At 36.8% G+C, this 21,932-nt stretch overlaps 1 protein-coding gene across 3 annotated transcripts in view; it reads right to left on the minus strand.

Moving 5' to 3' along the window:
* Nucleotides 1-4,795: 4,795 nt before the first annotated feature.
* Nucleotides 4,796-21,932, minus strand: part of ORC5 (origin recognition complex subunit 5) — a 72,436-nt gene continuing 55,299 nt past the window's right edge. For 2 of the 3 annotated variants that reach the window (XM_027123842.1, XM_027123843.1), the window contains 2 exons: nt 14,132-14,244; nt 4,796-5,608 (listed from right to left, as the gene is read on the minus strand). In XM_027123842.1, coding sequence (XP_026979643.1) covers nt 5,563-5,608; nt 14,132-14,244 — 159 coding nt within the window. In that variant the 3' untranslated portion in view covers nt 4,796-5,562. The remainder of the gene's footprint in view (nt 5,609-14,131; nt 14,245-21,932) is intronic. The other variant, XM_027123844.1, reaches the window with a different exon arrangement.

Raw genomic sequence — 21,932 nt, forward strand, 5'->3', positions numbered from 1 at the left:
TATGTTGATGTGGTTTCACATCTTTATATACTTGGATGTAAGTGATTTACAAAAAAAAACAAAACCGTTGTCACTCTAAACATTTTTGATGAAATACCAAACTTAAGTCCTACCAGTCATGTTGCACAAGGCTGCTATGAGAATCATTAATCTTCACCTGATCTGTCCTTTCTTTCTCAATATAAAAGACACAATTACCCCTTTTCTTTAAACTACCAGAACAATATAGTAACTAAAGTAAATATACCAAAACTTTTACTTACAGAGGCTATCTCTGAATGTTGTTAACTGGTGATTTTTACTTCTTCATGATTGCCCCAAATTTCCACGGTAAACATGTGTTCCTTTTATAATAATTAAAAACAGACTTTTAAATTATGTATAACAGCATTATAAAAAAATTTCTAAATTGTTTTCTCTTTAAACAGGGGTGGGGGTCTTCTCACATTCTGGTTTTTTTTTTTACAGTTTAACCCAGAACTTTTATCATCAAGAAATCAGGCGACCAGTCCAGGCTGCAGGGAGCTGTGGGCAGTGTCCTCTTCTGTTCAACATTTCCAAAGTTTTATTCTTACCTAAGCTGGGGAGTTAGCTCTCCTAGTCTAGTAATCTAAGAAAATTTCTTTTTATTGGTAAATGTTTTATTTCTCCCACGTAACTTTCAGTTACAATATCACAATTTTAAAAAATAGATTTTTTAGATCTACTTATTTTTCTCTGTAGGTCACTTCAGCTTAATTATTATGGTTTTACACTCAGAGGCATTTGTAGCAGCTGCCTGTTTTATCCTTCCTCAAGCCATGTGGCTCTTTCCCATGTCTTTCCATCCTCTCGATGACTAGGCTTTAGTCATCAATATTTTTCAATTAAAAAAAGAAAGATTGATGTAGAAAACAGCAGGGGTTTCTATTTCAGCATCCTTTCTCATGGATGCTTACAGGGTTAGTGCATCTCTGTTCCTCTAAGGATCTCTTCATTTCCAGCTGGATGAATCCCATGAACTAGGATGGCTGAATGTTCCTTCCCAGAGAAAGTAAACCTAAAGTGGTTTCAGAAATTCTAGGGTACACATAAGCCAGTGCAATGCCTCTATTATTATGAAAGTTGGTCCAAAGTGATAAAATCATGTGTTTGGATCTAACATTCTCCACAGAACTAAGACGCTAAGTGGGTCTGGTTTTTCCTTTTGGGACCAAATACTAAATGGGACTTGGCCCAGGTCTCTTATTGCCACTTCTTATACTGAAAGGGATGGGGTTTATACGAATAGTGGAGAACTCTTATTTGAAAAAATAAAATTAACCTGCAGTTCTGTGGTGAGTTGATTAGCAATAGTTATGACCACCTTCTCAATTCATTTCAAGATGGTTTCTCCCTCACTATGTCAAGAACAGTTTTCACCTCTATTCTGGTGACCCTACATTAATGCTTGGCAGTAACTCTGATCTCTAACTAGATCCAGCTACACACTTGACACTCCACTTGGATAAGCACCTCAATGGCACACGTTCAAAACTGAACTCACGATCCTCTTCATCCCACAGACCTAGTCGTTCCCTCAGGATTTCCTATTTCGAGGAACGGCTCTCCCAATGCTGATAGCACCTGTTGTCCAGGACAGAAATCTGTCTCCTCTGTCCACTGCTGTATCTCCTACTCCTACACCCAACACAATGCCTGACACATAGATGGTACTTAGTTTTTTGATGAATACCGAATAATTTTATGGGAACTCCCATTAAATGGGAATCTCAACTTCCTCAAAGACCAATGAAACTGGTTATGGTTTATCCAAAACCCCAAGCGAATCTCTACTGCCTCTAAAATCCAGACTCTTTTCTCATGCCAAAGCTACCACTATTTACTCAAACAGCTGAATGCCTCCTAAAATCCCATCATTATTGTGCATCAACATGCAGTTAAATGAATGAATTGATTATAATTTTCTCTGCTCTACCAAATTTCTACTTCTCAAACTGTGCTTCATGAATGTGTCACTGCTGGAAAATGAACACTAACTGTGCATTGAGGGCATTTAACAGCAAATTTGAGTGAAACGTTGATATCTTGAGAGGAAAGATTTCTTTGAGCTCTACCAAGCATTTCTGAAAGCAAATTGTGTCAGCAGACTGAAATTACATACAAAATTATCTAAACTATTTTACATATGATACAGTCACACTTTGTAGGAGATGAAGCTTTCAAAATGTAGGGGATGAAGCTGAATAATATCAACCTCTGGTTAATTACCTCCAATCTAAGCCTCTGCTCATGGAAAAAGGCATAAGATGCAACTATGGTACTCAATAGTGTGAGACTTCAGGCAAAAGCAGAGGATGCTATTACAGCCCTGGTCACATACATGGGCAGTTGTGGCATTTCATCTACTATTTTAGAGACTCTCTGAGTACTTAATGCGATAAGGGATGCATTATTCCTGGACTTGGTCCATTACTTTTCTTTTCTTTGCATAGTACAAGCAGAGTAGGGCATACCTTGGAGTAACAAAGGAGGCTTCTTCTTATGCTGAGCTTTCCTTGCTCCAGACCACCTTAATTACATTAAACAGTTGTTGGTTAACTAAATCCGTCGGAGGTATACCACTAATTGTACAGCCATCACACCTTGAGGGCAAACACTGTAACTCCTCAGTCACCTGCTCTCTGATTGATCATTCTCAGTTCATGCTTTTGACTATTCAACAAGATCCTGAAAAATAAGTAATGAAACCTACATGTGAATTAGAACCCAGTAGAAAATCCTTCAATTCTAAAAATAAGAATCCAAGGTATTGTGTCCATTTGAATAATTCAAAAATTTTTAACAAGAAGTTTCCTAGATAGGATTAGGTAAGAGTACCTCTTCTCTATTTAGTTGGAATGTTGTCACATTCTGTCACTTAACTCCTTTTGAGGTCACAAATATTTCATGATAATAATAATAGCTAACATTTATTGAGCACTTACGAAGTGTCAAGTACCTTACTTAGATCGGAGTTTCTCAACTGTGGCACTACTGATACTTTGAACCAGATAATTCTGTTGTGGGACATGCATTTAGGATGGTTAGGAGCATCCTAGGTCTCTACCCTCCCGTACCTCACAACCAGCTGTGATAACCAAAAATGTCTCCAGAAATTGCTAAATATTCTCTGGTGGGCAAAACTGCCTCCAGTTGAGATCTACCACCTTAAATATATCAACTTATTTATTAAATCTCTAAACAGCTGCATGAGGGAAGTTCTACTTTCCATTGTATAGGTGAGAAAACAAGAGGCACAGAGAGATTCAATAATTTATCTAACATCACACAGCTCCTAGAGATACAGCTGGTCTTTGACAAAGGTAGTCTGACTCAAGAGCCCCAGCTCTTAACTGCTGCCCTAGAGACTTGACCCCTTTTTGACTTTTTAGGGCTTAATGAAAAGAGACTTGTTGGATCAGAATCCCTTCCAGAGTTACTGAAAAGGAACTGTTTCAGCAATGAAGACTGATTCAGGGATTGAAACTGACTTGAAAATAAGAGGGGGAATAAGGTCTCCTCCTTACTATGTATATCTGAGTCATGGTAATGGAAAGAAGACATTTTTAAAATGGAGGATCAACCATGTATAAAAAAATCTAAAATCCCACAGCCTGGTAACTTTGTTCTTCTACCACCTAAATCATTTTTAGATCTAGGTAGAATAGATGCTTAATATAATTTAGACACCTCCTCTTTTAACAGAAATATCTGGCCCACCAGCCAGCATCATTCTCATCATTAGATTCCCTCCTCTAATTGGAGATTTATATCTTCCAATTAGAAATTTCATTTGCAGATGATCCTTGTTAAAATGCTAATATCCACATTAAGCTCTGTTAGTCTTCGTTTAAATAAATTCATCAAGTTAGTTAGTGAGTCATTTAGCAAGCCATTAGTAAGTAAATTACAAAACATAAAGTTCTCATGGCCCAGTCAAAGACAGGGAAAATCTGGTTACAAGGTGTTTTGCAGGAAAGCCATACATAGGGCTGGTGGCACAGTGTGGGGCAGTACAAGATAAGCAAGGTGCTGGGCCAGGGACAGGTGGCCAGCAGTGAGAAGGCAGGGAGAGTCACATACAGGAAACGTTGCCTCCTTTCTGTCTTCCCCAGTTCCCTATTTGACAATCTCTGTCCCCCCTCATATTCCAGAGTTCTTCCCTCAAAAGGCAGATTGGTCCCAGGCTATCCAAGAAAGCTGCACAGCAGACCTGCCACTTTATAGCAAACTATGAGGGGCTGAAAATCCCCGAAGTGCATTGCTCTTCCTTGAATCAGCTACTCAAACTGCCTTCTACTTGAATGATACACAGATTTCTACGTGCAGTAAGCCTAAGCCTGAATTTGCAATGCACATGGCTTTCCCCTGGTCCTGGCTTCTACAAACATCTGTGGAACACAAAATTTCACCATCTTCCATGGGACAAGAGACACAGGGTGAGGGTGCTCCATGCTATCTTGTGTAGGCAGAAAAAAAGGAATTTCATTCCTTCTCCCCCTACTCAGTACCTCTAAATAAATGCAAGTAGACAACCACTCGTGTTCTTTGATCCAGGAAGTGTCAGTCACTACATTAAAAGGCTTCCTATTTGGGGGTGCCTATTGTGAGAATTTTTCTTCAAAAAGAGAATGAAAGAATAAAATGCAACTGAAATTTAAACTAGGCTCCGTAATTAAGCACTTTAAAGCTGCTCAAAATAATTTTCAAGCATTTACATGCTAACAGAAAATGTCTTAGAAAATATGAATAGACAAGAAAATCAGACCCACGGTTCATAACTGATATAACAGGAAAAAATTTTATTGTGGAACTATTAAAGGCCAATGATTAAAAGAAGGAAAGAAAACCATCGTGCAGATTAAAAAGCTATGTTGGGTAGTTAATTGCACAAGTGACCAGATAAACCTCACCTAAGCATACTGCAGTTATCAAGTAGGCTTAGAGGTGGAAAGCTGCCCTATATCTGATCAAACTACCTTGCCTTTTGAGAAAATCAGCGTGAAAGATAAGCATATGCGAACTTGGATCTTAAAAAAAAAAACAAAAAACTTCTACTTATTATATTTTGCAACTATGATTTTTTAAAGTGGTGGCCTTAGGAAAATCTGCTTTGGCAAGCAACTGCAGAGGCTCCTGTGGAGAGGAAGTGAAAAGACTGGGCGTATATACAAGGGCTGCTGGCACGTTCAAAGTGCAGGGGATAGTTCACAGAGTAAAATGTAGTCCTAAGTAAATGGGTTTCGGGCAATTTCAGTGTTAAGATAACATCATTAAGAGTAGAACAGATTGTGCTCAAACCCTGCTGTTTATAATTAACACGTTCCTTCCAAATACTCCAGGGTCCCTGGTAAATAGTCTTCTGCTCACATTCACCCAGACCAATCAGAGTATTTTCATCAGATTCCATGCTGGGCCAGCACCTGTCTGGACAAATCCAATAGAGCCAAAGAACTCCTCTCCCCGGCCAACTGAGTAGTTGGATGAACACAGCTTGGCTTAGTCATTGTCACAGTGTCCATATGGCTTTGAAGCTTGTTTTCACAAGAAATCATACAAGTATTTTATTATGTCAAAGTTCACCGTCCTATAAACAAAAACAGACAGTATGTTAGCATCCTCACTGCCCAGACTGCTCAGCTTCATATGTATGATTCTGAGAATCACATGCAAAATAGTTCACAACTATTGCTAAACAATCCTAAGATACTGTCAAAAGCATCATGACAGAATTGACATTATTTTTTTAAATGTCACTAGGAACAGAGTTTCTTTAAAAAGTTTTTTTTCCCCAACGCATAAAGTTTGCTTTTCTAAAAAAAGGAAACGAAGTTAGAATTATCCAACATTCTGTATTTCAGTTATACTACAGAAAGTTTGGATTTCATCTGAAAGCTATTTGCTTTTTGTCTAATAACCAGAATAAAGTAATTAGAGATGCAGAAGTATTTAAATCTTCTTTGCTTTTGAACATTGTTTATCTTCCAAAACACCTGTTTTATCATTACATAATGCATAGCTCATCTGTCCTCATTTGTAGTTTTCATTCTTTTCAGTCTTTTAACACTGGCTGACCTGTGTGTGTATTGTAACTAAATCTGTATGATACAAGAATACGATACAACAAACAGACGATGTGAATGTATATTTTTGTACTCTGATGGCAGGCAGAATAAAATAGCAGGAGACAGAGACATATAATTATTTTCCTTTCTCTAAACTCATTCTTCACTATAAATATTCAGACTTGGAGGTTTATTATTTGAATAAATGGTCAAAATAATTAGATATAATGATCTAGCAATAAGTATAAAATTAAAGCCTTAAAGTATTCAATTCTACAAAAATAATCATCCATGTGAGAACAGCCTTTAAAGATGCACTAATTGCATGCTCTTATTTATTAAACCATCATCAATTAGTGTTTTTGTCTATCATTTTGTAATACACTTTCTAAAAAAGTTTCTAAGCAAATGACTGACATATCAAATATTTTTAAAAATCTGGAATGGGGAACTATAGATACTGCTTATGAAAACACATTTTAAAATAGCTCAAATGAGATGCTATGGCTATTGTGGTACCTAACGATGGAATGAAGAGTACTTTAATTGTTTCATTACAATAGTGTCTCTTTAAAGAACACTAAAACTTTCCAAATTGTATAAAAACACTGTCAAAACAATTCTGTTATCATTAGCAGTAATAAAACAACTAAATATAGTTACTAAAATAAAAACTTATCTCAGGCATAAAGACACAAAAGTTATGGTTATTATACCATAAAGCTGTTTATTTTTATGTCCTTTTCTTTCATTCAACTCTAGAGCCCCACCAAATTTACTAGTAACAAGGTACCACTAACAAATCATTTTTAAAAAAATCATGAAAAGATTTTTCATGATTGGTTGAAAAGATCTTTTTTAGAGGATTTTAGAAGGAAACAGACATAGTAGGCTATTTTTAATCATAGGTAAAAAGGAAGGTTGAATTTGTATATCTCTCCAGGCACATTTCCCCACAATGATTTTGGGTCTTAAGGTTATAAACCTAAAGTAACAAGGTAAAGTGAACTTAGTGTTAAGTAAGTTTTACTGTCTTTTGGATTTTTTTCTTTCTTTCTTTCTTTTTTTTTTTTTTTTTTTGCATTGAGTGTAAAAGAAAAAGTTTAGAAGAAGCTAAGATGAAAACAATTAAAATTCCAACACTATGGGACCAGAAGGCATTATGTGATAGACTATTACAAAGCCATATAAAATGATCAATATGAAGCCATAACTACAATATTAAGAGAGGTAAGGAGAAAAGAGAATTGCAATTATGTTGTGATAGCTACAGAGAAATGTTTGTATAATGGACTAGTACTAGAACATAAACAAATGAAAATACTGTGATTTGTTAGTGGTAGGACTCCTCCATCTTATCTAAATCTATTTAACACTGCAGCATAATTTATGCAATAAATTTTTCTTTTTAGAATGAATGGACTGACTTAAAAATACTACGCAATTTACACTAAAAACACTTAAACACTTAAAAACACTAAGCATTTAAAGGTTCACTACATTCCATTTCTCTGCTTTGCCACTGGGAAGTACTCAAGTAAACTGAATCATACAGTTAAGATTTTTGGACTTTTAAAAAAACTAAATTAATTGTGAAAAGAGTATGTAAGATCATTCCTCTAAGAAACATTTACTGCCCAAGATGTATGACTACCTTTCTCTATCATCCTTCCATCCCCCAGTATAAACAGGTGACTTACCCAACTGATCCCCACATTTATTTTAAAACACAGCAGAATTTGATAGAATAACCACAGGGCAACATCAAAACTTAAATCACACATTCCAAAGATAGTTTTTAAATACTACAGGAGATTCTCTCTCTCATAGAACACAAATAATTATTTTCTAAAGTAAGCATCTAGAAAGAAATAGGATAAACAAAAATAATGTTGGTGGCACTCTGCCTAGGAGTAATTCTTAAACCAGAATTTAGAGTACTTTAATACAAGTTAATTACATGGCATATATCTAAGGATTTAATTTTGCCTTTATCCTTTTATTTCACTTTTTTGATGCTTTTACTACATTGAAATACTTTTTTCTCATGGGATACTATTTTATTTCCTTTTACTTTTGTAGGCAGTTTGAGTTTTTCATTTTTAGCTTGGTCCTTCAGACAATTTGCAATCATACAACTTTAAGTTGCAATCTTAAGTTATTTTGTAGTGTCTACCCACTGACTGTGGAGGGAAAAAATTAGAAACTTTAACTACCGTCAACATTAAGAACAACCCAGGGACAATATTTAATACACTTCTTGTCATCTGTCCTCTCCCATACTCTACCTCCATATTCTGTGCTCCTTTCTGGAACCAGCCTCCTAATGCTTCTCTGTCCAAATCTTTCCACTGTTCCTTGGTCAAGAACATTCTCTATGTCCTCTACCTCTTCCATGAATGAATGGTTTTTTTCCTCTTCCAGGCTTAACTGAAAGTTGGCTCCCCGTGAAGGACCAAGCCTCTTCTTCAGATCTTTCCAGTGAGGTTAGACTCTACTGCAGCCCAGGCAGTCCTGGCAGGTGGGCTCAGTGTCCCTGTGCAAAAAGCTCTGCTCCTCTGAGTCTCAGACCATTCCACTAACCACCCTTTATCCCCCTGTCACCACCTCTTAGTCAGCTAATAATGCAGCAGCCCGTTCAGTCTTCCTCTCTATTCCAAGATCTACCTCAGCTTTAGTGACTTCCCTGCACACTATCCCTCTCTCTTACCTCCAGTGGAGACAACTAGTTTACAAACCTCTCTTCACTTTCTCCTGATCTACAAATAATTACTGAGTATTATGTGCCAGGCACTGAACTATTAGCCCTCTACTAGCTTTACTTCCTTCCTTCCCTTCCTAGCTTAGACTCCATGGTTTGTCACTTCAAGCATTCATCTGCTAGCATCCACTGAATTCACCTGGCAAAATCCCAATCCTATGTGATTTCAATTACAGCCCTTTGCTGTCCCAGTACCTGGCATATGGAATGCTGTTGGAGAACATCACAAGTTTCACAGATTGCTGCCACTGTATATTCAAGGTCAGGAACCTCAACTGGGCCCTCAACACTAGCATCAAGTTGCTTTCCTTGTCAGCACTTTCTCCCATTCCCCACAGCAGCTATTTCAAATATCCATATTCCTCTCAAACTGCTAGTACTTCTGTCCTTAGTCTCAATATTGCCTCCTCCTTTACAGGCAGAATAGAAAACATCAGATCAGACCTTCTTCAACTTCTTGCCACCAAATCTCCCAATTCAGCTCCATTTGAATCCACCTTTTCCTCTTGTTATAATGCAAAGGGATTCCCCTCTCTCATCTAAGCCTACTTCTTTAACTAATATTTCTAAATCCCATGTTCTACACCTTTTCAAGGACTTTGTGCTTTAAATTAATAGCTCTCTTTTGTATCATTAACTCTCGTTCTCTACGAGTTCTTTCCTATCAGCATTTAAATATGCTCAAATCTTTAAAAAATAATTACCTGCTCACAACCCCACAATCTGGTTAGTAGGTAACAATCCTCTCTCCCTCTTTATAGCAAAAATATTCTAGAATGTAGGCACATGAGGCTAGGATACAAATCTGTTATACTTCTTGCTATATCCCCAAAGCCTAGCATAGGGATTATAATGGACAACACAATAAATCTTAAGTGAATAAAAAGCATCCTATTTACTGCATCAACTTTCTTATAAATACTACTTCAATGCCCTATAACCTGACTTCTACCTCACTGTATCCCTGAAAGTGTTCTTGATAAAGTTACATATGACTGCTTTACCATTAAATCAGATACACTCGGCCTGATTTCTTGGCAGCAACTGACAATTTTGACCATTACTCCCTTGCCTTAGGTTTTTCTACCTTTCTTGTATAATATACAACTTTTTATATAACTGTTTTATCCACTTAAGCTTGTATCATGAGTGTTTTCCTGTGTTTTTATCCTTCAAAATTATGATTTTAAATAACCGCACAATGGTTTTTTTGTAAGAATATATAATAAATTACTGATCCATTCCCTTACCTTGGATATTCAGGTTGTATCCTGTGATCTCATTGTTCATTCTCTGCCACGGGTGTCTGGAACTAGGGCTACCTACTTCATCTTTGCTAACTATCCTCGGGATCTCTGATCTCCACCAAACCTCAATTTGGAATGAAACTCTGTCTCCTTAGTAGCTCCCTTCTTCTTGTCGCCCCCAGAGTCAAGTCCACAATTGTTCCCTTTCATCTGCAGTTTTACTACTAATCATGATTTTTAAAAAACATGCAATACTTTGGACATTTGGCATATATTAAGTTTAAAGTCTTGTGCTGCGTTTGAGTAAGGCAATGACTGACAGTCTCTGCTCTGAGTTTCATGGACTTATACTGTAGGGAGGAAGTTCTAATTACTGAATTAATTACTTACGTAAAATAATGATAAGTCTCAGAAGATAAGGGGACCTGTATAACTGTTTATAGTGTGTGTGTGCAGGCATGAGCGATGGGAGGTCATTGTATGTTTGAGATGGCTTCTTCAAGGAAGAGACATTTAAACTGAAATCTAAAGGTTACGCAGCAGTTAGCTAGATAAAGGAGAGGAGGGGTTGGGAAGTGCTGCATATGCAATGAATGGTGTTATATGAAGAACTGAAAACAGCCAGAGCGGTTAAAGTGCAAATACCTAGGGGAGAAGATGTGCGTGGCAAGTATGGCTGGGCATAAAGGACGGGGCTGGGTCACTGGGGCCTCGCCGGCTATTTTAAACATTCTGTCTTTTATCCTAAGAGTTATGGGAAACTATTGATATTAAAGACTTTTAAGTAGGAAGGTGATATTAAATTTTTATAAGATCATTCTGGCAATAGTGTGGACAGCAAATTATAAGGGAATAAGAGTAGACAGAAGACCAATTAGGAAGCTACCAGAGAAGAGATGATGGTGGCCTGGTCTAGAGGGCTAACAGAACAAATGACAAAAGTGAATGAATCTGAGACACAATAGGAGGGACCCAACAGGCTCAAAAGGACTAATGCTTGGATACTGCGAGTGTGGGAGTGAGTGTGGGAGTGAGAAATGTCAATAATAACTCCCAGGTTTCAGGCCTGTGGAACATGGCAGACTGAAGTGCTAATCGCTGAACCAGGGAACACTGGAGGAAAGCTGCATCACTCCTTGTTTGCTGGCAGGCAGAAGCAGAGGTAGGAAGTGCTGAGTTCAGCTTTGTAAATACATTGATATAGGTGGGAAACATCCAATAAAGGTCAAGAATATTAGAAAAAAGGTCTGGCCTTTAAAAACTGGGGAGTAAGATTAGTGCATAGATAGTTGTTGAAGCAGGGGTAAAGCTAAAATTACCTAGGAAAAAATATAATATGAAAAGAAAAAAGAGCCAAGCCTCAAGGACCAGCTACATTTAAAGGTCAGGTGGATAGGATACGCTGGCAAATGAGCTTTAGAAGAAACAGCCAAAGAATAAATATGAAAACCAGAAGACTGGAATCATGGGCTCTAGGGGAAGAGAGTTCTGAGAGACAGAGAGAGAGAGAGGTCAACTGTGTTGGGTGCCTGAAAGAACAGAACAGATAGTCTGAGGACTACAAAAGGTTCTGGTGAAAGGGAGGAGACGGAATTCAGAGCAGAAGTGGAAGAATCCACCTTAGACAGTAAGAGGACCCCAACCTACTGATAAAGGAAAGACAGAAGATGGGCACCAATGTAGGTAGCTGAAGAAGTTCTCAACTGATAGTCTCGATTTAGCTCTGTGAAACAGTGAATACTGAACAGAGTGAATACAGACATTAGAACTTGTGGTTTGAACAGAGTCAAGAATCTAGGTTGAAAAGAAACCTATGAACCACATGCTCTACTGTTCAGTACATGAGATGGAATGGCTGGGAGGCTGGTAGAAGATAATCAGTCATAAGGAGAAGAGGAAAATTGAGCCAGATTGCAAGAGTCTCAAAGAAACCCCCATTTTCACAAGAAACTGGGGGAAAGTAACAATCTAGAAATGGCACCAAGAAAAAAGGATAGCACTTAAAGAGCATCCAACCCTGAGGGACTGGGGTTTGAGAAAGTAAGAAGCTACCAGTAGAGATAACTCTAGGGAAAGTATCTTCAGGTAAGAATCAGGTTTTCATTAAGGCAGTGACAGAGAATATTAGGGAAAGATAGAAGGATGGGGGAGGGAGGGAAAAAATGGCAGGTTAAATCATCAGAAAAGAAGTACAAAAACATCACTGGGATGAGAAGGTGGATGAGGGCAGATGTGGAAAGAGGGAGGTGACTATTCTTTGGACACTGCCCATGGAAAGTAAGAAAGAGTAAACACATGTAACAAAGCAAGTTAGAGTTCCCAAGTTCTACGGCAAAATTCCAGGTCTACAATTCCTGCTCCCTTCTGAGGTTGTAAATGGAAGTGCACTTCTCTGGAAGTGTTTAATATCAATGATGCTGTGGATTAAGCAACACACAGTTCAGTTCGGTTCACTGCATATTCATCATATGGGGCACTCACAAACCTGTCCTGTATGTGATTATGATGGGGCAGAACTCAACACATACACAGTCATGACAAAATCCCTGAAGTAAACATTCAGCATTCAAAAGTTATGCCTTTGACAGAGGCTCTTAAGATACAGAGTTTTAAATACCATTATTTAGAAACAGAAAGTTCCTGCTTTATGGTCATGTGGAATGCATTCCAAAAAAGTTTCTGCTCAATTTCCTCCGTGTAAAAGTTTGCCCAGTTTTATCATAACAACACATTTCAAAACCCTCATTTCAAGTTTCAGAGTCTACATGTCATCAAAATGTCTCAATACCTGCTTCACAGTATCACAGAACTTTTAATTCAGAAGAGACTTTGGGGCAGAGGCTGCCAACCTGTGGACTTCAGAAACTTCAAGAAACTGTAAAATTCATTAGAGGAGATCTGCAAATCCATACGTATGTCAAGCACTGGTTTTAGGCTGAATAATGTTCCATGCCTATATATTATTAATTTTGAAATATACAAAAATACTTCCATAATTAATTTTAAAAGGATTTTAAAATGGAATCATCATATTCAAAAAGGTTGGGAAGACACTGCATTATGGCTTGTCTTGTTCCACCTACCAGGCTACCCACACACTACCTCTTCTACTACAAGTCTTGACAAACTGTTATCCAGTTGCAACCATAATGGCTGGAACATTTTGCCTAACAGCAAGTACACCTCTTCATGAGGAAACTCGTTACATTTTTAAATAGCTTTCATTTTGACAGACATACTTTCCTCCCTTGAATTTCTAATGCTCTAGAATTATCGAGAATTAGTTTCATCCATTTTGCACATGACAGCCTCTGAAATACTTGAGGTGGTTACCATATCCTTCCTAAGCCTTTTCTCTCACACCTTGCCCCTCACTCACAGATGTGACATGGTTCCTCATTCTACTACTCTCTCCTCCTGCCCCCTCAGCATGTACCCATTCATTAATGCCCTCTTTTAAAACTCCAAGCACAGCACAGCATACCACATTTGATCTGCCTATGGCAACACACAGTAGACCTATTATATCCCTTGAACAAGACACCAAGACTTTTAAAACCCTGCAGTCATCTAAAATACTTAGAACTTAAGCCAGGTCTCTTCCATCTTGTTTTAGTACCTATGAGGTTTTTTGTTTTTTTAACTGAGGTAGCAATGGTTTTTAACATTATATAAGTTTCACGTGTAATTGTATTTTGACTTCTGTATACACTACAGTACATACTAGGTTTTAGTAGTCAACTGCCCATTAAATCCTACCTTGCTACTATGTGACCATTATTCCAGTCTGTTAAGGTCTCTCAGAATCTTGATTTTTTGCCATATAACATGTTAGCTAATTCTCCCAATTTTATGTCATTTGTAAATTTGATGAGAGGGTTCATTCTACAGTGAAACTTATGCATTCTTGGCACTAAAATGACCTTTTCTTGCTTAAATGACTAACGACATTACATTAGAAAGAAGATTAATTTTTATATTTAGTATATCATTTACATAATTCAAGACATTTAAGTTAACAATTATTCTACACTTACCTAGCAATAGCTCTGATGAAGTCCAGAGATACTGTGCATTTGTATTTTGGTCCATCAAGCTGATCGTCATGGCCAACCAGGGTTAATAGCTGAAGAGTCACTAAAGAGGTAATCTAAAAATAAGAAAGCATTTTTATGAGAAAATGGTTTAATCAGATTACATGATGCCCTTGTTTCTGAAACATTTTATACTTTGATAAAGATATATAACTGAATTCACAAGGACATCTGCAAAGAATATGACTACTTTGAAATTTGTATATACAAATTTATACATATGCTTAAAGTCTTAGTTAAACCAATGATCAACCTTTAAGGACTCCACTAGAGACAAATTTATTTCATTTAATGACACACACATGACTGCTAACCTTTAAAAACTATAAACAAAGGACATTCTTTCTCTCTATAAAAAATTTATGAAGTTTCTATCTAAACAGCTCAGAATAGCAAATCTGTACTCCCTTGAGAATTGAGCAGTTAAAATGTGAAAGTGGGCCTTTTTCAGAGTTGGGTATCTGGTTAGGTAAGAAATACATCCTTCAGACCTGGACTTAGGCTTCTTTTAAAACTGATCACCAACTAGGTAGTCAGGAAAACACCGGGTGGATTAATACTGGCAAAAGCAAAAGTGTATTTTGACAGGTCAAAATCAAAATAATTTCACATGCATAAGGCCAACAGAAGTGTTAAATGCTCTGAAATCCAAGAAAGAAAGCTGACCCAAGAGCTGAAATTCTTTGAGTAGCCCATTCTCTTCTCCCAATTTTATTATGCTGCAAAGACTCCACTATGTTTCCCATTACAATTTTTAAATTTTATTATTATTATTATTTTGGCTGCGCCACGCAGCTTGCAAGATCTGTTCCCTGACCAGGGATCAAACCCGGGCACGGCAGTGAAAGCACCAAATCCTAACCACTAGACCACCAGGGAACTCCCTCCCATTACAATTTCACAGGGAAAACTGTTATGCAGTGTTCAGTCAGCTGTCATTACTTTATAAACAATTTTTTAAAATGAACACATGGATAGATTACCACAGTATTTTATGTATAGAAAATACTACATTTAGCAAATATAAAACATTTTTTCAATTAGAAAAACATTTTGTATCAATAGATCGAAATATGAAGCTCTGCATTCAAAAGGCTAAGACTTTTAATTTCTAATATTACAAATTACATTTTTGTCTTTTAAGACAAAAATGTCTTGAAACTTTTTTTAAAGTAAACTTATTTATTTTTTGCTGCACTGGGTCTTTGTTGCTGTGCACAGGATTTCTCTAGTTGCTGCGAGCGGGGGCTACTCTTTATTGCGATGAGCAGGCTTCTCATTGCAGTGGCTTCTCTTGTTGCGAAGCACGGGCTCTAGGCACGCGGGCTTCCGTAGTCATGGTTCGTGTGCTCTAGAGCAAAGGCTCAGTAGTTGTGGTGCGGTTGCTCCGCGGCATGTGGGATCTTCTCGGACGAGGGCTTGAACCAACGTCCCCTGCACTGGCAGGCGGATTCTTAACAACTGCGCCACCAGGGAAGTCCCGAAACACTTTTTATAGATGTTCTATGTGTTGAAAAGAACATGTATTTTGAAGCTTAACGTTACACTCTCCATTCTACATATATTTATTAGATCAAGCTTGTTTGTGTTGTTGAAATCTTATAAACATTTTTTATCTACTTGAGAGAGGTACTAAAATTCTCCCCTTATAAGAAGTTTGCCTTTTTCTCTTTATAATTGTTAGTTTTTGCTTTGTATTTTTGAATCTGTGTTATTTGATGCATAAATTTAAAATTATGTTTTGCTGACAAATTAAATCTTTTCATTATTATCTAATGGTCCTTTTTTTTTCAAAAGTAATGGCTTTGCCTTAAAGTGTGTTTTTTTCTAGTATTAATATACCTATATCAGCATTCTTTTAGGTGCTTATCTTTTTTCCTATGTACTTTTCATCATTTTACTTTCAGGTTTTGTATTTTCTTAACTTTAGACAGTGCTCACATAAACAACATGTAGTGTGATTTTCTTTTTATAGTCAGTCTAACAACAGTCCTTTTGGCTGGACTATATACTCCACTTGCTTTCACTGTAAAGATATTCTAAAATTTTATTTCTACCATTATGTCAAGCTTTCTATTTCTCCTTCTATGTGTCTTATTCTTTTCTTGCCTTCTTTTTTTGCGGTATGCGGGCCTCTCACTATTTTGGCCTCTCCCGTTGCGAAGCACAGGCTCCGGACGCGCAGGCTCAGCGGCCATGGCTCACGGACCCAGCTGCTCCGCGGCATGTGGGATCTTCCCAGACCGGGTCACGAACCCGTGTCCCCTGCATCGGCAGGGGTGGACTCTCAACCACTGCGCCACCAGGGAAGCCCTCCTTTGCCTTTTATTGAACTGAATTATAATATTTTGAGGACTGCCCTGGTGGTCCAGTGGTTAAGACTCTGTACTTCCAACGCAGGGAGTGTGGGTTTGATCCCAGGTGGGGGAACTAATGTCACACATGCCGTGGGGTGCAGCCAAAAAAAAAAAATTAATCCCCACTGAGATGTAGACATTCGAGAAAACACTTGAAAAAGATAGAAAAAAGGTATGAATTATAATATTTTTTCATTCTATTGTTTTACTCTATTACCTTGGAAATAGTTTTATACTCTAATTTCCATTTTAATTTTTTCTTTGGCCCCCAAGCTATTTTAGAATTCTTCTTTAATTTTCAACTCATAAAGTTCCTCTAGTATTTTTTTGATTTTTTTTTAAGGGGGGGATATCACAGAATATGGTCTGTATACTACCAATCCTTTGAAATTTGATGAGAAAGCTGGATTCTTCAGGGGGAAAGAAGAGGGCACAGGGACACGAATGCCACTGTGACAAAGAGTGAAACTGACCACAGTGGTCACTCTGCCTGTCCTGCCTGCCAAGCCCCTTCCCTCTTTGTCCCAAGAATGTCTTCAGCTGATGGCAAATGAGTGAAAAACATGCCCACAAAATGGGATGACCCATCATAGGCAAACAAGGTGGAGTGAGACAAGAGTTTTCTCTCTTACTTATACACATACTTATATCCTATCCTCCATTTTGCCTCTTGGACTGCAAAGCCTAAAGTATTGACTATGTGGGCCTTTTACTGAAAAAGTTTGCCAACCTCAGCATTAAAAAAATTGCTAGATTCAGATAATTAATTTAACCAATGTAGAAATCGAGATGTTCAGTGACTTGTCCAAAGTGATAATGACTAGATAATGACAGAAACTTACTTGACTAGGATTTAGGTCTCCTAACTACAATTCCCAAACTTATGAAAAGCATGACTAAAATGCGATGATAGCTGAGAGCTAACTTCTAATAAGTTGTATCATAATCTTGCCTGAATAAAGAATGTGTTAAAAGAATGAGGATGATCTGTAAAAAAAGGGAGTGTTCAAGAGAACAGACCTGTCAGTGTGCCTCCAGCCAACAGGACCAAGGGAATCCTTACCCATTAACTTGGAAATCTAGTATGTGCTGTAAGTACTGTGGAGGTGTAGTTGTCCAGCTGTCATTCTGTTAATGATTTTCTTAGTAATGTTTTATATGCACATATGAGTAAAGTTGATGAACAGGTAAAAACATGTCAAGTTACTCAGCATTTTTATAAATGTGCTCCCATTTATCTAGTTTAGGAGTTAAGTTAAATGAAACAGAAAATTAAGTTGGCTGTTAAAAATTTGTGAAATAGGGCTTCCCTGGTGGCACAGTGGTTGAGAGTCCGCCTGCCGATGCGGGAACGCGGGTTCGTGTCTCGGTTGGGGAGGATCCCACGTGCCGCGGAGCGGCTGGGCCCGTGGGCCGTGGGCCGTGGGCACTGGGCCTGCGCGTCTGAAGCCTGTGCTCTGCGGCGGGAGGGGCTGCAGAGGTGGCAGGCCCACGTACCGCAAAAAAAAAGAAAAATGTCTGAAATAGTATTGTGCTCATTAAATGAGGTCATCTGTAAAGCAACTTAACACAGTGCCTGTAACACAGTTAGTATTCAATAATATGAGCTACTATTTATATTATTACCATGTATTAGCACTATTTTTTAATTTCAAATTTAATGAATAGCTTTCTTTTCTAACAACTTTTAGAACTGTTAACTGTTAGAAAACTTTTCTACCAGTTTTCTTTACTGAAAACTCACTATATTTTATCTGAAAACAGTTTCACATATATATATATCCTATAGCTTTCTGAATAATGAGCCATGCTTGTTTAGAAAATAAAAAATAAAACTATCTGCAGATTTAAAATATCTTTATGAGATTTATAAATATTGACAACAAACTATTGGTTACCTGTGGGGGGAGAGAGAAGAGGGGAGGGACAAGAGTAGGGAATTAAAAGGTAAAAACTACTATGTATAAAATAAATAAAAAATAAACTACAGGATATATTGTACAGCACAAGGAATATAGCCAATATTTTATAATAACTTTAAATGGAGTATAACACCCCAAAATATTAAATCACCATGTTCTACACCTGAAACTAACATAATATTATAAACCAACTATATTTTAATTAAAAAAATACTTCTGAACAGGTCAAGAAAAGTAATGTGCACATATATAAATTACTTTGGAGAAACACTCAATGTGTCAATTTCACCAGGAAATGATGTAGATTAAAAAAATGAGTTGACCAATAAAACCTGTATGAAAAATATAACAAATTAAAAGTTATATGGCAGATTAGACCCAGATGTAGAGAAAATTAAGGAATATGAGGATAGTTCTGAAGAAATGATACAGAATGCAAACTAAAGAGGTTAAAAGAGAAAATATGAAAGAGGTTAAAAAATAGAAAAGACAAAGTGAGAAGATCTAACATATTCCTAATCAAAGATCAAGAAGGAAAACAGAGATGGAAAGAAAAGGGCAGAAGTAATATCTGAAAAAACAATGGATGAAAATTCATTCAAAAAGATAAAAAACACCAAATCACAGAATTAAAGGACCAAATAAATATAAACAAGGAGAAATCAAAAGAAATCCATACCTAGACACATCATAGTGAAAGTACAGAAGACCAAAGATAAAAAGTTCTTAAAAGTAGCTAGAAAAGGAAAAACAGATTATCTTCACAGGAATGGCAACTGGACTGACAGCTGTTCTAAGAACAACGATGACAGATGATAATTGTGAAGCTAATTAAAAAAAAAAATGGTGCCAGGTACCACAACAGTAACAGAATTTGCTGTTTTCTCAGGTTTTGTTTTTTTACTTTTTTTTTTTTTAATAGAGTGTGCTGGATGTCTCTATAATTTTGTTCAGATGCCTGCAGAACCTGGAAACGCTGTTGCTGCTATTGATGCATAACATACTGCTATTGGTCTTTTTATATAAATAAATCTATCTATCTACATATATATATAATTTGAATTTTGGGAAACTTTAGCTGCACTGTCAACTTTGGAGAAGTATCCCAGTTGTACCGTGTTGGGTTGGCATTGTACAGAAATCAACAGCCGTATTGGTCTAGAAATGTTAAACATAATTTTTTCCATTTGTACAGGGGTAATGCACTGTATTAAATATGTAAGGTCTTATCTACATCGGTTTGATTACAGAAACTAATAAAGTATTCTCTAAAAAAAACAAACAAAAAAAGAACAACGATGAAAGACATAAAATAGTGGTGTATTTTCAACATACTGAAGAAACTGTTAACTCAGAACCGTGTGGCCAGAAAAAACAATCGTTTAAGACTGAGAATGAAATAAAAGGCACATTTCCAAACTAAGACCAACCAAAGGTTTGCTATCAAAAGATCCCTATTCACTCAAATTCCTAAAATTACCTCCAGGTGAGAAGTAAAGGAATCCAAGTTGGAAGGTCTGAAGTGCAAGAAGGAATGAAGAACAAAGAAACTGGTAAATGTGATGGTAAATCTAGATTAATTTGCCTGTTTAGGTGATAACAATACTATATTATGGGTTTAAAAATAGGATTAAAGTGCACAATACCAGTAATACATAAATTGGGAGTGGACAAAATGAAGTTAAAATGTCCAAGGTCCTATGGTATCTGAGAGAATAAAAGTACTCACTAAATTTTGACTTTGATAAGTATGAATGTTATAATAGTTATAGTAACAACTAAGAGAATAGAAACAAGTGTATGTACTTCTAAATTAGAAGGGGAAACCTGAACTAGAAAAATCCAAAAGAAAGTAAGAAGAAACAGAAATAGGTAAGACAAATATAAAGTATAAAACAAGATAATAGATATAAACAAAATTACATTAGTAATTATATTAAAAGTTAACTAACTTTTGCAAATAAAAGGCAAAGATTAAGTGACTGAAAAAATAAATCCAACTATATACTGTTTAGGAGAGATACATCTAAAACAGAAGAACATGGGAAGGTTAAAAGTCAAAGGACAAAATGAGATACATGAAGCAAACTAAAGAGAAAGAAAAATGATGGTGTCTTCATGCAGACAAAAGAGAATTAAAGAGAGATTTAAAGAAGGGCTCACTTAGTAATGACAGAATGGAGGCCCTGAGCTCCTATCTCTCACAAGCTGAGTGGCTTGAGACCTTTACTATGAAGGGATGAGACACAGAACAGGATGAACAGCCAAGGAATAATGGAATCTTTGGGGGAAACTGAGTACTGCTGCAAGTCAGGACAAACTCATTTTCCTTCCCAGTTTAGAAACAGGTAGGGATCATGATGAGAAAGTAGGTCTGAAAGTTTAATGAATGGGAGGCTACATAGAAAAGAGGTGACATCGTCTCCTATGACAAAATATACTCATTAACTTCATTCCTTTCTATCTTTCTACCAGGAATTCATTTGCTAAAGTAGGTTAGTAATAGACATTTGAAACTCACAGATTAATCTCCCTTTATTATTAAAAATAGATTTCTTTATTAGTTCTTTTTCTTTTAATATAGAAGACATTACTTACATTTTACTTTCCCACTGGTATTTCCTTATACTATTTCTTATAACTTCTACTTTCCTGTGATTCAAATACTCTCACATATTTAATTCAATTCTTTAATCCAAACTGTATGCTATATTTACTCTTCTTCCATTTTCTTCATAAACACAAAACCTTTAATCTAGTTAAGTTAGAATTTCAAGAATATTTTCAGGTATCTGTCTTATTACTTTTACCATATTAGTTACAGCAAATTACCAAAGGCAATTAAGTTGAAACAGACAGTCCCTTGAATCACTTTCAGTTCTACCAAGATTCCATGATAAATGAATCACATAAATTACACAAAGGATATAGTACCACTTTAAGATGTAGCAGTCAAAAAGCATTTCCAAAATATTAGTAAGATGACTGCTCAATTTGTTGGGGGGTGGGAGGGTAGGGTCTGATTTAGGAGAAACTTATACACAAAAAATCTAAACCAAAGTGAAAACAATTAAATTGTAATGTTATTTTTCACATTAAAAAACACTAATTTCAGAGATTTTTTTTTTTTTTTTTTTTGCGGTATGTGGGCCTCTCACTGTTGTGGCCTCTCCCGTTGCGGAGCACAGGCTCCGGACGCGCAGGCCCAACGGCCATGGTTCACGGGCCCAGCCGCTCCGCGGCACGCGGGATCCTCCCGGACCGGGGCAGAACCCGCGTCCCCCACATCGGCAGGCGGACTCCCAACCACTGCGCCACCAGGGAAGCCCTCAGAGATCTTTTACTCCTTGAACTTACCATATGAACAAAACTAACATACAAATACATAATTTAGGAGAATGTTACATAAAGCAGTGTACAAATACCAACAACTTAAAAGTACTTTGCCAGTTTATGAAAATAATG

This window comes from Aethalodelphis obliquidens, unplaced genomic scaffold (genome assembly GCF_003676395.1).
Source record: "Aethalodelphis obliquidens isolate GAN/ISIS:26980383/991018 unplaced genomic scaffold, ASM367639v1 scaffold27, whole genome shotgun sequence".
NCBI lineage: Eukaryota > Metazoa > Chordata > Mammalia > Artiodactyla > Delphinidae > Aethalodelphis > Aethalodelphis obliquidens.